This window comes from Cygnus olor, unplaced genomic scaffold, assembly GCF_009769625.2.
Source record: "Cygnus olor isolate bCygOlo1 unplaced genomic scaffold, bCygOlo1.pri.v2 S95, whole genome shotgun sequence".
Taxonomy (NCBI): domain Eukaryota; kingdom Metazoa; phylum Chordata; class Aves; order Anseriformes; family Anatidae; genus Cygnus; species Cygnus olor.
This window is the reverse complement of record NW_024429092.1, coordinates 33,167-49,181: the sequence shown is the minus strand read 5'-3', so window position 1 is coordinate 49,181 and position 16,015 is coordinate 33,167. Positions and strand designations below refer to the sequence as shown.

The 16,015-nt window shown below is 59.5% G+C and overlaps 2 protein-coding genes across 2 annotated transcripts; one reads left to right on the top strand and one right to left on the bottom strand.

The window, feature by feature from the left end:
• Positions 1-2,638: 2,638 nt before the first annotated feature.
• On the bottom strand, positions 2,639-3,944 carry LOC121063158 (cell surface glycoprotein 1-like). Its single transcript, XM_040543510.1, has 2 exons — positions 3,776-3,944; positions 2,639-3,682 (listed from the first exon to the last, which is right to left on the bottom strand). Exons 1-2 carry the CDS (start codon positions 3,928-3,930, stop codon positions 2,779-2,781), a joined length of 1,059 nt encoding a protein of 352 aa, XP_040399444.1. The 5' UTR covers positions 3,931-3,944; the 3' UTR covers positions 2,639-2,778.
• Positions 3,945-6,611: 2,667 nt separating this feature from the next.
• LOC121063166 (uncharacterized PE-PGRS family protein PE_PGRS3-like) lies at positions 6,612-8,984 on the top strand. Its single transcript, XM_040543518.1, has one exon. The coding sequence runs from the start codon at positions 6,612-6,614 to the stop codon at positions 8,982-8,984; it is 2,373 nt and encodes a 790-aa protein (XP_040399452.1).
• The last annotated feature ends 7,031 nt before the right edge of the window (positions 8,985-16,015 follow it).

Here is a 16,015-nt window from a genome sequence, read left to right as displayed (position 1 = left end):
GGCTGGGGAGCCCCAAAATGGGGCTGGGGGGGCCTAAATGAGTCCTGAATTGGGTTCGGGACCCCCAAAATGGGGCTGGGGAGCCCCAAAATGGGGCTGGGACTCCCAAAAATGGGGCTGGGGGGCCCTAAATGGGACCCGAATTGGGTTCGGGACCCCCAAAATGGGGCTGGGGACCCCCAAATTGGGTTCAGGACCCCCAAAATGGGGCTGGGGGGCCCTAAATGGGTCCCAAAGTGGGTTTGGGACCCCCAAAATGGGGCTGGGGCCCCCAAAATGGGGCTGGGGGGGCCTAAATGGGACCCGAATTGGGTTTGAGACCCCCAAAATGGGGCTGGGGGGGCCTAAATGGGACCCGAATTGGGTTCGGGACCCCCAAAATGGGGCTGGGGAGCCCCAAAATGGGGCTGGGGGGGCCTAAATGGGACCCGAATTGGGTTCGGGACCCCCAAAATGGGGCTGGGGCCCCCAAAATGGGGCTGGGGGGGGCCTAAATGGGACCTGAATTGGGTTCAGGACCCCCAAAATGGGGCTGGGGCCCCCAAAATGGGGCTGGGGGTGCCTAAATGGGACCCGAATTGGGTTCAGGACCCCCAAAATGGGGCTGGGGCCCCCAAAATGGGGCTGGGGGGGCCTAAATGGGACCCGAATTGGGTTCGGGACCCCCAAAATGGGGCTGGGGCCCCCAAAATGGGGCTGGGACTCCCAAAAATGGGGCTGGGGGGCCCTAAATGGGTCCCAAAGTGGGTTTGGGACCCCCAAAATGGGGCTGGGGCCCCCAAAATGGGGCTGGGGGGGCCTAAATGGGACCCGAATTGGGTTCGGGACCCCCAAAATGGGGCTGGGGCCCCCAAAATGGGGCTGGGGGGGGCCTAAATGGGACCCGAATTGGGTTTGAGACCCCCAAAATGGGGCTGGGGACCCCCAAAATGGGGCTGGGACTCCCAAAAATGGGGCTGGGGGGGCCTAAATGAGTCCTGAATTGGGTTTGGGACCCCCAAAATGGGGCTGGGGCCCCCAAAATGGGGCTGGGGGGGCCTAAATGGGACCCGAATTGGGTTCGGGACCCCCAAAATGGGGCTGGGGAGCCCCAAAATGGGGCTGGGGGGGTCTAAATGGGTCCTGAATTGGGTTCAGGACCCCCAAAATGGGGCTGGGGCCCCCAAAATGGGGCTGGGGGGGGCCTAAATGGGACCCGAATTGGGTTTGAGACCCCCAAAATGGGGCTGGGGACCCCCAAAATGGGGCTGGGACTCCCAAAAATGGGGCTGGGGGGGCCTAAATGAGTCCTGAATTGGGTTTGGGACCCCCAAAATGGGGCTGGGGCCCCCAAAATGGGGCTGGGGGGGCCTAAATGGGACCCGAATTGGGTTCGGGACCCCCAAAATGGGGCTGGGGAGCCCCAAAATGGGGCTGGGGGTGTCTAAATGGGTCCTGAATTGGGTTCAGGACCCCCAAAATGGGGCTGGGGCCCCCAAAATGGGGCTGGGGGGGGCCTAAATGGGACCCGAATTGGGTTTGAGACCCCCAAAATGGGGCTGGGGACCCCCAAAATGGGGCTGGGACTCCCAAAAATGGGGCTGGGGGGCCCTAAATGGGACCCGAATTGGGTTCGGGACCCCCAAAATGGGGCTGGGGACCCCCAAAATGGGGCTGGGACTCCCAAAAATGGGGCTGGGGGGCCCTAAATGGGTCCCAAAGTGGGTTTGGGACCCCCAAAATGGGGCTGGGGCCCCCAAAATGGGGCTGGGGGGGCCTAAATGGGACCCGAATTGGGTTCGGGACCCCCAAAATGGGGCTGGGGAGCCCCAAAATGGGGCTGGGGGGGGTCTAAATGGGTCCTGAATTGGGTTCAGGACCCCCAAAATGGGGCTGGGGGGGGCCTAAATGGGACCCGAATTGGGTTTGGGACCCCCAAAATGGGGCTGGGACTCCCAAAAATGGGGCTGGGGGGGCCTAAATGAGTCCTGAATTGGGTTTGGGACCCCCAAAATGGGGCTGGGGCCCCCAAAATGGGGCTGGGGGGGCCTAAATGGGACCCGAATTGGGTTCGGGACCCCCAAAACGGGGCTGGGGAGCCCCAAAATGGGGCTGGGGGGGCCTAAATGAGTCCTGAATTGGGTTCAGGACCCCCAAAATGGGGCTGGGGCCCCCAAAATGGGGCTGGGGGGGCCTAAATGGGACCCGAATTGGGTTTGGGACCCCCAAAATGGGGCTGGGCAGCCCTAAATGGGTCCCGAATTGGGTTCGGGACCCCCAAAATGGGGATAAGGGTCCCCAAATATGCCCCAAAATGGGATCGGGGAACGCCAAAAGGGGCTGGGGAGCCCTAACAGGGTTGGGGGAACCCCCCAAATGGGTCTGGGGACCCCAAAATGGGGTCTGGGGACCCCCAAATGTTCCCTAAATGGGTCTGGGGCCCCCCCGAATGTGCTCTGAATGGGGCTGGAGACCCCGAAATGGGGTCGGGGACCCCAAAGATCCCCCAAATGCGGTCTACGGACCCTAAGATGGGACCAGGCCCCCCCCCAAAGAATGCTTCAAATCCTATAAAAAACCCAAAAAGAGGCCGGGGGGGAGGGGCTGCAGACCACCACCACTTTATTGCTCCGTCCTCCCCCCCCCCCAGCCTCCCCCCCCCCCAAAAAGGGGGTTCAGGCGTCGCCGGAACCTTCCCAGGTATCGGGGTCCTGAGGGGTCTGGGGGTGCTGCCAGGTATCGGGGTCCCCGGGTTCCTCCAGGGGCTCGGGGCGATCCCAAAAAGCGGGGACCCCACCCTCAGTGGGGTCCTGCGGGGGCGGCCCCGTGGCGTTGGGGGGGCTCGGGGGGCTCCCGGTCACCTGAGTCCTCCGAGGGTTTGGGGTCTTCAGAAGGTTTGGGGTCTTCAGAAGGTTTGGGGTCTTCAGAAGGTTTGGGGTCCTCCACGGGTTTGGGGGAGCCTCGAACATTGGGGTCTTCAGTAGGGTTGAGGTCTTGAGAAGGTTTGGGGTCCTCAGAAGGTTTGGGGTCCTCCACGGGTTTGGGGGAACCTTGATTATTGGGGTCTTCAGTAGGGTTGAGGTCTTCTTTGGGATTGGGGGAGCCTCGAACATTGGGGTTTTCAGTAGGGTTGAGGTCCTCCATGGGTTTGGGGTAGCCCCGAACATCGGGGTCTTCAGAAGGTTTGGGGTTTTCAGTAGGGTTGAGGTCCTCCGTGGGTTTGGGGGAGCCTCGAACATCGGGGTCTTCAGAAGGTTTGGGGTTTTCAGTAGGGTTGAGGTCCTCCGTGGGTTTGGGGGAGCCCCGAACATCGGGGTCTTCAGAAGGTTTGGGGTTTTCAGTAGGGTTGAGGTCCTCCGTGGGTTTGGGGGAGCCCTGAACATTGGGGTCCTCCGGGGGCTGCGGTGTCCCCCAAAAACTGGGGTCGTCGGGCTCCTCGGCCTCTTTGGGGTCGGGGGGCGTCTCGGCGAAGTAGGCCTCGCGGGTGATGCCGGCGATCCAGCGCTCGTAGAGGGGGGCGGCGGTGAAAAGGGGGGGGCCCTCCCCGGCGCAACCCCCCCCGCTGGCCGTCCCCGCCAGGAACCAGATCCCCCGTTCCTCACAGGCCAGCGGGGAGCCCGGGTCCGGCTGCGGGGAAACCCCAAAAGCGACCCCAAAAGAGGTAGCAATGAGCCAAAAGGGCCAAAATCCCATAAAATGGGACCTAGGGATCCCAAAAGTGACCCCAAAAGCCCCAAAAGCGACCCCAAAAGAGGCAGCAATGAGCCAAAAGGGCCGAAATCCCATAAAATGGGACCTAGGAATCCCAAAAGCCCCAAAAGTGACCCCAAAAGCCCCAGTGATAAGCCAAAAGGCCCAAAATCCCATAAAATGAGAACTAGGAATCTCAAACGTGACCCCAAAAGCGACCCCAAAAGAGGCAGCGATGAGACAAAAGGGCCAAAATCCCATAAAATGGGAACTAGGAATCCCAAAAGTGACCCCAAAAGCCCCAAAAGCGACCCCAAAAGAGGCAGCAATGAGCCAAAAGGGCCGAAATCCCATAAAATGGGACCTAGGAATCCCAAAAGCCCCAGAAGTGACCCCAAAAGCCCCAGTGATAAGCCAAAAGGCCCAAAATCCCATAAAATGGGACCTAGGAATCCCAAAAGCCCCAGAAGTGACCCCAAAAGCCCCAGTGATAAGCCAAAAGGCCCAAAATCCCATCAAATGGGAACTAGGAATCCCAAAAGTGACCCCAAAAGCGACCCCAAAAGAGGCAGCGATGAGCCTAAAGGGCCAAAATCCCATAAAATGGGACCTAGGAATCCCAAAAGCCCCAGAAGTGACCCCAAAAGCCCCAGTGATAAGCCAAAAGGCCCCAAATCCCACAAAACAGGAACTAGGAACCCCAAAAGAGACCCCAAAAGCCCCAAAAGTGATCCCAAAAGCCCCAGCGATGAGCCAAAAATCCCAAAATCCCATAAAGTGGGAACTAGGAATCCCAAAAGTGACCCCAAAAGCCCCAATAGTGACCCAAAAGTCCCCAAACCCCCCAAATGGGACCTAGGAACCCCAAAAGTGACCCCAAAAGCCCCCCGGGACGCCCAAAAGACCCCAAAAGGGACCTCAGGAGGGACACGGGGACCCCAAAAGGGACCCCAAAAGGGACAGGGGGACCCCAAAAGGGACCTCAGGAGGGGACATGGGGACCCCAGGAGGGACAGAGGGGACATTGGGAGGGACACGGGGACCCCAAAAGGGACGGAGGGACCCCAAAAGCCCCCCGGGACGCCCAAAAGACCCCAAAAGGGACCTCAGGAGGGACACGGGGACCCCAACAGGGACCCCAAAAGGGACAGGGGGACCCCAAAAGACCCCAAAAGGGACCTCAGGAGGGGACATGGGGACCCCAGGAGGGACAGAGGGGACATTGGGAGGGACACGGGGACCCCAAAAGGGACGGAGGGACCCCAAAAGCCCCCCGGGACGCCCAAAAGACCCCAAAAGGGACCTCAGGAGGGACACGGGGACCCCAAAAGGGACCCCAAAAGGGACAGGGGGACCCCAAAAGACCCCAAAAGGGACCTCAGGAGGGGACATGGGGACCCCAGGAGGGACAGAGGGGACATTGGGAGGGACACGGGGACCCCAAAAGGGACGGAGGGACCCCAAAAGCCCCCCGGGACGCCCAAAAGACCCCAAAAGGGACCTCAGGAGGGACACGGGGACCCCAAAAGGGACCCCAAAAGGGACAGGGGGACCCCAAAAGACCCCAAAAGGGACCTCAGGAGGGGACATGGGGACCCCAGGAGGGACAGAGGGGACATTGGGAGGGACACGGGGACCCCAAAAGGGACGGAGGGACCCCAAAAGCCCCCCGGGACGCCCAAAAGACCCCAAAAGGGACCTCAGGAGGGACACGGGGACCCCAAAAGGGACCCCAAAAGGGACAGGGGGACCCCAAAAGACCCCAAAAGGGACCTCAGGAGGGGACATGGGGACCCCAGGAGGGACAGAGGGGACATTGGGAGGGACACGGGGACCCCAAAAGGGACGGAGGGACCCCAAAAGCCCCCCGGGACGCCCAAAAGACCCCAAAAGGGACCTCAGGAGGGACACGGGGACCCCAAAAGGGACCCCAAAAGGGACAGGGGGACCCCAAAAGACCCCAAAAGGGACCCCAAAAGGGTCCTCACCTGGCAGGCGCTGGTGCCGTTGGGGACGGTGACGCCGAAGGTGTCCTCCACGGTGTCCCCAACGTCCCCACGGGGCGCGGGGGACTCGAGCGGCGTCACCTCCACGCTGCCCAGCTCCTCGGGGACGGCCGGGCCTGGGGACATTTGGGGACATCGGGGACATCGGGGGCGTTGGGGACATCGGGGACATCGGGGACATTTGGGGATATTGGGGGACATTGGGGACATCGGGGGCGTTGGGGACATTGGGGACACTGGGGGCATTGGGGGCGTGGGGGACATTTGGGGACATTGGGGCATCGGGGACATCGGGACATTGGGGACATTGGGGACATTGGGGGCATTGGGGACATTTGGGGACATTGGGGACATCGGGGACATCGGGGACATCGGGGGCGTTGGGGACATCGGGGGCGTTGGGGACATTGGGGACACTGGGGGCATTGGGGGCGTGGGGGACATTTGGGGACATTGGGGCATCGGGGACATCGGGAAATTGGGGACATTGGGGGCATTGGGGACATTTGGGGACATTGGGGACATCGGGGACATCGGGGACATTGGGGGCATTGGGGACATTTGGGGACATTGGGGACATCGGGGACATTTGGGGATATTGGGGGACGTTGGGGACATCGGGGACATCGGGGACATTTGGGGACATTGGGGGCATTGGGGACATCGGGGACATCGGGGGACATTTGGGGATATTGGGGGACGTTGGGGACATTTGGGGACATTGGGGACATTGGGGACATTTGGGGACATTGGGGGCATCGGGGACATTGGGGGACATTTGGGGATATTGGGGGATGTTGGGGATATTTGGGGACATTTGGGACATTTGGGGACATTGGGGACATTGGGGGCATTGGGATATGGGGACATTTGGGGACATTTGGGGACACCGGGACTGGGACACTGGGGTCACAAGGAAGGGGGACACCGGGGATAATGGGGACACCGGGGTCACGGAACGGGGACATCGGGGACAATGGGGTCACTGGGAAAGGGGACATCGGGGACAACGGCGTCACGAGGGATGGGGACATTGGGGTCGCTGGGAACGGGGCCGCTGGGGACAATGGGGTGACTGGGAACGGGGTCACCGGGAACGGGATCATCGGGGTCACTGGGATCGGGGCCATTGGGGTCACCGGGATCGGGATCATTGGGGTCATTGGGATCGGGGCCATTGGGGTCACTGGGATCGGGGCCATTGGGGTCACCGGGATCGGGATCATTGGGGTCATTGGGATCGGGATCATTGGGGACACTGGGATCGGGGCCATTGGGGTCACTGGGATTGGGATCATTGGGGTCACTGGGAAGGGGATCATTGGGGACACCGGGATTGGGATCATTGGGGTCACCAGGATCGGGGCCATTGGGGTCACTGGGATCGGGATCATTGGGGTCATCAGGAAGGGGATCATTGGGGTCACTGGGATCGGGGCCATTGGGGTCATTGGGATTGGGATCATTGGGGTCACTGGGATCGGGGCCATTGGGGTCACCGGGATCGGGATCATTGGGGTCACTGGGATCGGGATCATTGGGGTCACCGGGATCGGGATCATCGGGGTCACCGGGAATGGGGCCATTGGGGTCACTGGGATCGGGGCCATTGGGGTCACTGGGATCGGGATCATCGGGGTCACCGGGATCGGGATCATCGGGGTCACCGGGAATGGGGCCATTGGGGTCACTGGGATCGGGATCATTGGGGTCACCGGGAATGGGGCCATTGGGGTCACCGGGATCGGGATCATTGGGGTCACCGGGATCGGGATCATCGGGGTCACCGGGAATGGGGCCATTGGGGTCACTGGGATCGGGGCCATTGGGGTCACTGGGATCGGGATCATCGGGGTCACCGGGATCGGGATCATCGGGGTCACCGGGAATGGGGCCATTGGGGTCACTGGGATCGGGATCATTGGGGTCACCGGGAATGGGGCCATTGGGGTCACCGGGATCGGGATCATTGGGGTCACCGGGAATGGGGCCATTGGGGTCACTGGGATCGGGGCCATTGGGGTCACTGGGATCGGGATCATCGGGGTCACCGGGATCGGGATCATCGGGGTCACCGGGATCGGGGCCATTGGGGTCACCGGGATCGGGGCCATTGGGGTCACCGGGATCGGGATCATTGGGGTCACCGGGAACGGGATCATTGGGGTCACTGGGAACGGGATCATTGGGGTCACCGGGAACGGGATCATCGGGGTCACTGGGAACGGGATCATTGGGGTCACCGGGAACGGGATCATCGGGGTCACCGGGATCGGGGCCATTGGGGTCACCGGGATCGGGATCATCGGGGTCACCGGGATCGGGGCCATTGGGGTCACCGGGATCGGGGCCATTGGGGTCACCGGGATCGGGATCATTGGGGTCACCGGGAACGGGATCATTGGGGTCACCGGGATCGGGGCCATTGGGGTCATTGGGATCGGGATCATCGGGGTCACCGGGATTGGGGCCATTGGGGTCACCGGGATCGGGGCCATTGGGGTCACTGGGATCGGGGCCATTGGGGTCACCGGGATCGGGGCCATTGGGGTCACTGGGATCGGGGCCATTGGGGTCATTGGGAAGGGGATCATTGGGGTCATTGGGATCGGGATCATTGGGGTCATCGGGATCGGGATCATTCGGGTCATCGGGAACGGGATCATTGGGGTCACTGGGATCGGGGCCATTGGGGTTACCAGGATCGGGATCATGGGGGCCACTGGGAATGGGATCATCGGGGTCATTGGGAATGGGATCATTGGGGTCATCAGGAAGGGGATCATTGGGGTCACCGGGAATGGGGCCATTGGGGTCATTGGGATCGGGGCCATTGGGGTCACCGGGATCGGGATCATTGGGGTCATTGGGATCGAGGCCATTGGGGTCACCGGGATCGGGATCATTGGGGTCACTGGGATTGGGATCATTGGGGTCATTGGGATCGGGATCATTGGGGTCATTGGGATCGGGGCCATTGGGGTCATCGGGAAGGGGATCATTGGGGTCACTGGGATCGGGATCATTGGGGTCATCGGGAAGGGGATCATTGGGGTCACCGGGAACGGGGCCGTTGGGGTCATTGGGATCGGGGCCATTGGGGTCACTGGGATCGGGATCATCGGGGTCACCGGGAACGGGATCATCGGGGTCATCGGGAATGGGATCATCGGGGTCATCGGGATTTGGGGCCATTGGGGTCACTGGGATCGGGATCATTGGGGTCACCGGGAACGGGATCATCGGGGTCATCGGGATCGGGACCATTGGGGACCCCGTTGGGGACCCCGTAGGGGGACTCACTTTTAGGGCCGAGCAGGGCCCAGCAGCGGGTTCCGGGGGGCCGCCGGTGGTTCCTATAGGGCAGGCAGAGGGGGCGCAGCGCCGGCCCCGATACCAGACCCCGCTCGAGCCGTAATAGGGCCAGGTCCCGACCCCGGCCCGGCCCCACGTAGGCCCCGTGTAGGGTCAGGCGGGCGCCCGCCCGTGCCTCCGACCCCGCAACCGTCGCCTGCCAGGCCTCGGCTGCCTGGCGCCTGAAATAGGGGGGGATATAGGGTCAGGGGGGCGGGGAGGCGGCCCTAAAAGGGGAAGGGGGCCCTAAAAGGGAGGGGGGGGATCCTAAAAGGGAGGGGGGGAGCCTAAAAAGCTTGGGGTTCGGCCCTAATGGGGACCCTATTAAGGATTGTGGGGGTTCGGCCCTAATGGGGGCCCTATTAAAATCGTTGGGGTTCAGCCCTAATTAACGGGGACGACCCTAAGAAGCATGGGGTCCGGCCCCAATTAATGGGACCCCACTAAAATCCTTGGGGTTCAGCCCTAATTAATGGGGGTGACCCTAAAAGCCTCGGGGTCCGGCCCCAATTAATGGGATCACCCTAAAAAAAACTGAGGACCGGCCCCAAATAATGGGGGTGACCCTAAAAGCTCTGGGGTCCAGCCCTAATTAATGGGGGTGACCCTAAAAATCTTGGGCCTCAATGGGATCTCTATAGGGTCTCAATGGGGTTTTGGGGTTTCCATAGGGTCTCTATGGGGTTTGGGGGTCTCTATAGGGTCTAAATGGGGTTTTGGGGTGTCTATAGGGCCTCAATAGGGTTTTGGGGTCTCCATAGGGTCTCTATGGGGTTTTGGGGTTTCCATAGGGTCTCAATGGGGTCTCCATAGGGTCCCTATGGGGTTTTGGGGTCTTTATAGGGTCTCAATGGGGTTTTGGGGTTTCCATAGGGTCTCTATGGGGTTTGGGGGTCTCTATAGGGTCTAAATGGGGTTTTGGGGTCTCTATAGGGCCTCAATAGGGTTTTGGGGTCTCCATAGGGTCTCTATGGGGTTTGGGGGTTTCCATGGGTTCTCAATGGGGTTTTGGGGTCTCTATAGGGCCTCAGTGGGGTTTCCGTAGGTTCTCTATGGGGTTTGGGGGTTTTCATAGGATCTCAATGGGATTTTGGGGTTTTCACAGGATCTCTATGGGATTTGGGGGTTTTCAGGGGGTCTCGAAGGGGTTTTGGGGTCGGGACCCCACGACACTCACCCTATAAAGCAGTGGGCGGCCGTCAGCACCCAGCTCTCGGCCACCAGGGCCCCCCCGCAGCGGTGCAGCCCCCCGAAAGCCAGGCTGACGTACCAGGGCCAGCCCGCCCCGTTGGGGGGCTCCAGGGGGGGCCCCCCCTGCATCCCACAACCTGTAGGGTCGGGGGGGGGAAAAGGATTAGGGGGAAGGGGGGTCGGATAACGGGGTCCCCCCCGTGGGGTTCCTACAGGGGGAAATGGGGGGGGTTGGGGTGGCCCCACCCTATTATTGGGGGCCAAAGGGGGGGGATTAAGGGGATTTAGGGTTCCCCAACCCATTTATTGGGGTCAAATGGGGGCTTTATAGGGTTTTGGGGTTCCCCATGGGGTCTCAATGGGGTTTGGGGGTCCCCATGGGGTTTGAATAGGGTTTGGGGTTCCCTCACCCCGTTCTTGGGGTCTGAAATGGGGTCTCAGTAGGATTTGGGGTTCTCCCACCCCATTACTGGGGTCTGAATGGGGTCTCGATAGGGTTTTGGGGTCCCCTACCCCATTATTGGGGTCTCTATGGGGTCTTAAGGGGGTTTAGGGTTCCCCATGGGGTTTTAATAGGGTTTGGGGTTCCCTCACCCCATTATTGGGGTCCAAAGTTGGGTTTCAATAGGATTTGGGGTTCCCCATGGGATCTCGATGGGATTTGGGGTTCCCTATGGGGTTTTAATAAGGTTTTGGGGTTCCCTCACCCCATTATTGGGGTCCAAAGGGGGGAATTAATAGGATTTGGGGTTCCCCCACTCATTTATTGGGGTACAAAAAGGGGGGATCAATGGGGTTTTGGGGTTGCCCATGGGGTCACAATGGGATTTGGGGGTCTTCATGGGATTTTAATAGGGTTTGGGGTTCTCCCACCCCATTATTGGGGTCCAAAGTGAGTTCTCAATAGGATTTGGGGTCCCCCCACCCCATTATTGGGGTCCAAAGTGGGGTCTCAAAGGGACCTGGGGTTCCCCATGGGGTTTTAATAGGGTTTGGGGTTCCCCCACCCCATTAAGGGGGTCCAAAGGGGGGGAATTAATAGGATTTGGGGTTCCCCCACCCCATTATTGGGGTCCAAAGTGGTGTTTCAATAGGATTTGGGGTTCCCTATGGGGTTTTAATAGGGTTTGGGGTTCCCTCACCCCGTTATCAGGATCCAAACGGGATCTCAATGGGGTTTTGGCTCCCCCACCCCGTTATTGGGGTCCAAAGGGATTTATAGGATTTTTTTATAGGATTTATAGGATTTTTTTATAGGATTTGTAGGATTTTTTTATAGGATTTATAGGATTTTTTTATAGGATTTGTAGGATTTTTTTATAGGATTTATAGGATTTTTTTATAGGATTTGTAGGATTTTTTTATAGGATTTGTAGGATTTTTTATAGGATTTATAGGATTTTTTTATAGGATTTGTAGGATTTTTTTATAGGATTTATAGGATTTTTTTATAGGATTTGTAGGATTTTTTTATAGGATCTGTAGGATTTTTTATAGGATTTTAAATAGGATTTAGGTACCCGCCCCCCCCAAAAAAAACCACGCCCCCGTTTCCCTTCCTAATAGGATTTCCCCCCTCCCCACCCCCCAAACCCTTTCGGTGTCCCCCCCCACCCCCCCACCCCAAAAACCCCCAAACCCCCAAAACTCACCCAGGCACTTGCCGTCCTCCAGGCCGGGGGGGGGCGGCGGCGGGGGCGGGGGGAAGGCGGCGGGGGCGGCGTGGCGCCGTAGCCACCCGGCGTGGGCCGCTAGCCCCGTGGCCAGCACCGGCCCGTTGGGGCGGGCGCAGCCCACGGCGAAGCTCAGCACCCCCGCCTGCACCCAGCGGCCCCCCGAAAAGCAGGCCAGGGGGCCCCCCGAGTCCGCCTGGGGGGGGGGGGGAGACCCTATAGGTTGGTTATGGGGACCCTATAGACCCCCCTGATATGACTGGGGGGGGGCAGACCCTATAGATCCCCCCAGATCTGGCTATAGGGGGCAAGACCCTATAGGTTGGTTGTGGGGACCCTAAAACCCTCCTGAATTTGTCGGGGGGGGGGAGATCCCTATAGGGACCCTATAGACCCCCCCAATATGACTATGGGGCAGGAGACCCTATAGAGAGCTTGTAGGAACCCTATAGACCCCCTAATCTGCTACTGGGGGGGCAGACCCTATAGGTTGGTTGTGGGGACCCTAAAACCCTCCTGAATTTGTCTGGGGGGGGGAGATCCTAAACGTTGGTTGTAGGGACCCTATAGACTCCCCCCCCCGATCTGTCTATGGGGGGGAGACCCTATAGGTTGGTTGTAGGGATCCTATAGACCCACCCGATATGACTATGGGTGGACAGACCCTATAGATTGGCTATGGGGTCCCTAAAACCCTCCTGAATTTGCCTGGGGGGGGAGATCCCTATAGACCCCCCCGATATGACTATGGGGCAGGAGACCCTATAGGTTGGTTGTAGGGACCCTATAGACCCCCCCGATCTGACTATGGGGCAGGAGACCCTATAGGTTGTTTGTAGGGACCCTATAGATCCCCCCCCCCGATCTGTCTATGGGGGGGAGACCCTATAGGTTGGTTGTAGGGATCCTATAGACCCACCCGATATGACTATGGGTGGACAGACCCTATAGATTGGCTATGGGGTCCCTAAAACTCTCCTGAATTTGCCTGGGGGGGGAGTTCCCTATAGACCCCCCCGATATGACTATGGGGCAGGAGACCCTATAGGTTGGTTGTAGGGACCCTATAGACCCCCCCGATCTGACTATGGGGCAGGAGACCCTATAGAGAGCTTGTAGGAACCCTATAGACCCCCTAATCTGCTACTGGGGGGGCAGACCCTATAGGTTGGTTGTGGGGACCCTAAAACCCTCCTGAATTTGTCTGGGGGGGGGAGATCCTAAACGTTGGTTGTAGGGACCCTATAGACTCCCCCCCCCGATCTGTCTATGGGGGGGAGACCCTATAGGTTGGTTGTAGGGACCCTATAGATCCCCCCCCCCCCCCGATCTGTCTATAGGGGGGGAGACCCTATAGGTTGGTTGTAGGGACCCTATAGACCCCCTAAGCTGCTAATGGGGGGGGAGACCCTATAGGTTGGTTGTGGGGACCCCCAAATGTCCCCAACGCCCCCCGATGTCCCCAAACGTCCCCACCACCCCCACATCCCCGACGTCCCCAATGTCCCCAAACGTCCCCAACACCCTCGGTGTCCCCAGCACCCCGACGTCCCCCCGATGTCCCCCCGATGTCCCCAGCCCCACCGCCCCCGACGACGTCCCCACCGCCCCCGCCACCCCGATGGCCCCAACGTCCCCCCGCCGTCCCCCGTCCCCCCCCCCCCCGGCACCTGGCAGGCCCCGCGGCCGCCCTCCTTGCCGCCGGCGCACACCATGCCGGGCCGCGCCGGGCGGGCCAGGTCGCGGCGCCGCAGGTTGGAGTAGAGGCAGTTGCAGGTGGGGGCGCTCAGCAGGTCCAAGGAGACCTTCTGCAGGGGGGCCCCCGCCGGCAGGGACACTGCGGGACAAAGGGAGGGTGTCCTCCAGGGGGTGGGGGGGGAGGGGCGGCGTGGGGGGACGTCACCGTGGGGGGACGTCACCGTGGGGATCAACCAGCACGGAGGTTTTCCGTTGCGGAGAACCTCTGCCGCGGAGATCGTCCATCATGGAGATCGTCCATCATGGAGATCGTCCATCGTGGAGGTCGTCCACCGTGGAGATCTTCCATCACGGGGATCCACCACCACGGGGTTCGTCCATCATGGGGATCAACCGTCATGGGGATCCACCATCATGGGGATCAACCATCATGGGGTTCGTCCATCATAGGGATCAACCATCGTGGGGATCGTCCATCATGGAGATCTTCCATCATGGAGAACCTCTACTGTGGAGATCTTCCATCATGGGGATCCACCACCATGGAGATCGTCCATCATGGGGATCAACCATCATGGAGGTCTTCCATCGTGGAGAACCTCTACTGCGGAGATCGTCCATCATGGGGATCCACCACCACGGGGTTCGTCCATCATGGGGATCAACCATCATGGGGATCGTCCATCATGGGGATCAACCATCATGGAGGTCTTCCATCGTGGAGAACCTCTACTGTGGAGATCTTCCATCATGGGGATCAACCACCACGGGGTTCGTCCATCATGGGGATCAACCATCATGGGGATCGTCCATCATGGGGATCAACCATCATGGAGGTCTTCCATCGTGGAGAACCTCTACTGTGGAGATCGTCCATCATGGGGATCCACCACCATGGGGTTCGTCCATCATGGGGATCAACCATCATGGGGATCAACCATCATGGAGGTCTTCCATCGTGGAGAACCTCTACTGTGGAGATCTCCCATCACGGGGATCCACCACCACGGGGTTCGTCCATCATGGGGATCAACCATCATGGGGATCGTCCATCATGGGGATCAACCACCATGGAGATCTTCCATCATGGAGAACCTCTACTGTGGAGATCTTCCATCATGGGGATCCACCACCACGGGGTTCGTCCATCATGGGGATCAACCATCATGGGGATCGTCCATCATGGGGATCAACCATCATGGAGATCTTCCATCGTGGAGAACCTCTACTGTGGAGATCGTCCATCATGGGGATCAACCACCATGGAGATCTTCCATCATGGAGAACCTCTACTGTGGAGATCTTCCATCATGGGGATCCACCACCACGGGGTTCGTCCATCATGGGGATCGTCCAGCATGGGGATCGTCCAGCATGGAGATCAACCACGATGAAGATCCTCCGTCATGGAGATCAACCACCATGGAGATCTTCCATCATGGAGATCGTCCATCATGGGGATCAACCATCATGGAGGTCTTCCATCATGGAGAACCTCTACTGTGGAGATCTCCCATCATGGGGATCCACCACCACGGGGTTCGTCCATCATGGGGATCAACCATCATGGGGATCGTCCATCATAGAGATCTTCCATCATGGAGATCGTCCATCATGGGGATCAACCATCATGGAGGTCTTCCATCGTGGAGAACCTCTACTGTGGAGATCGTCCATCATGGGGATCAACCACCATGGAGATCTTCCATCATGGAGAACCTCTACCATGGAGAACCTCTACCATGGAGAACCTCTACCATGGAGATTGTCCATCATGGGGATCCACCACCATGGAGATCGTCCATCATGGAGATCACCCATCATGGAGAACCTCTACTGTGGAGGTCTTCTGTCATGGGGATCGTCCATCATGGGGATCAACCAGCATGGGAATCAACCACGATGAAGATCCTCCATCATGGAGATCAAGCACCATGGAGGTCGTCCACCATGGAGACCCCCCATCATGGGGATCAACCACCATGGAGAACCTCTACTGTGGAGATCTTCCATCATGGAGGTCTTCCATCATGGAGAGTGTCCATCGTGGGGATCGTCCATCATGGAGATCCTCCGTCATGGAGATCAACCACCATGGAGGTCGTCCATCATGGAGCACCTCTACCATGGAGATCTTCCATCACGGAGGTCTTCCATCATGGAGATCCTCTACCACGGGGATCTTCCATCGTGGGGATCAACCGCCGCGGAGATCGTCCACCATGGAGATCTTCCACCATGGAGAACCTCCATCATGGGGATCAACCCCCATGGAGCTCCTCCATCATGGGGATCCACCACCACGAAGTCCCATCACCCCTGGCTCCCAGATGACCGGGAACCCCCCGGGGACACCCCAACGATCAGGAATCCCGATCAGGAACCCCCCATGGACACCCCAACGATCAGGAACCCCCCCATGGA

Excerpts from the sequence above, each read along its gene's own strand:
- LOC121063158 (XM_040543510.1), bottom strand. The coding sequence starts at position 3,930 with ATGGGATTTTGGCCCTTTTGTCTCATCGCTGCCTCTTTTGGGGTCGCT. Across the intron at positions 3,683-3,775 it reads GGGGCTTTTGGGATTCCTAG|GTCCCATTTTATGGGATTTT; the intron begins GTCCCATTTTAT and ends TGGGATCCCTAG.
- LOC121063166 (XM_040543518.1), top strand. The coding sequence starts at position 6,612 with ATGGGGACACCGGGGTCACGGAACGGGGACATCGGGGACAATGGGGTC.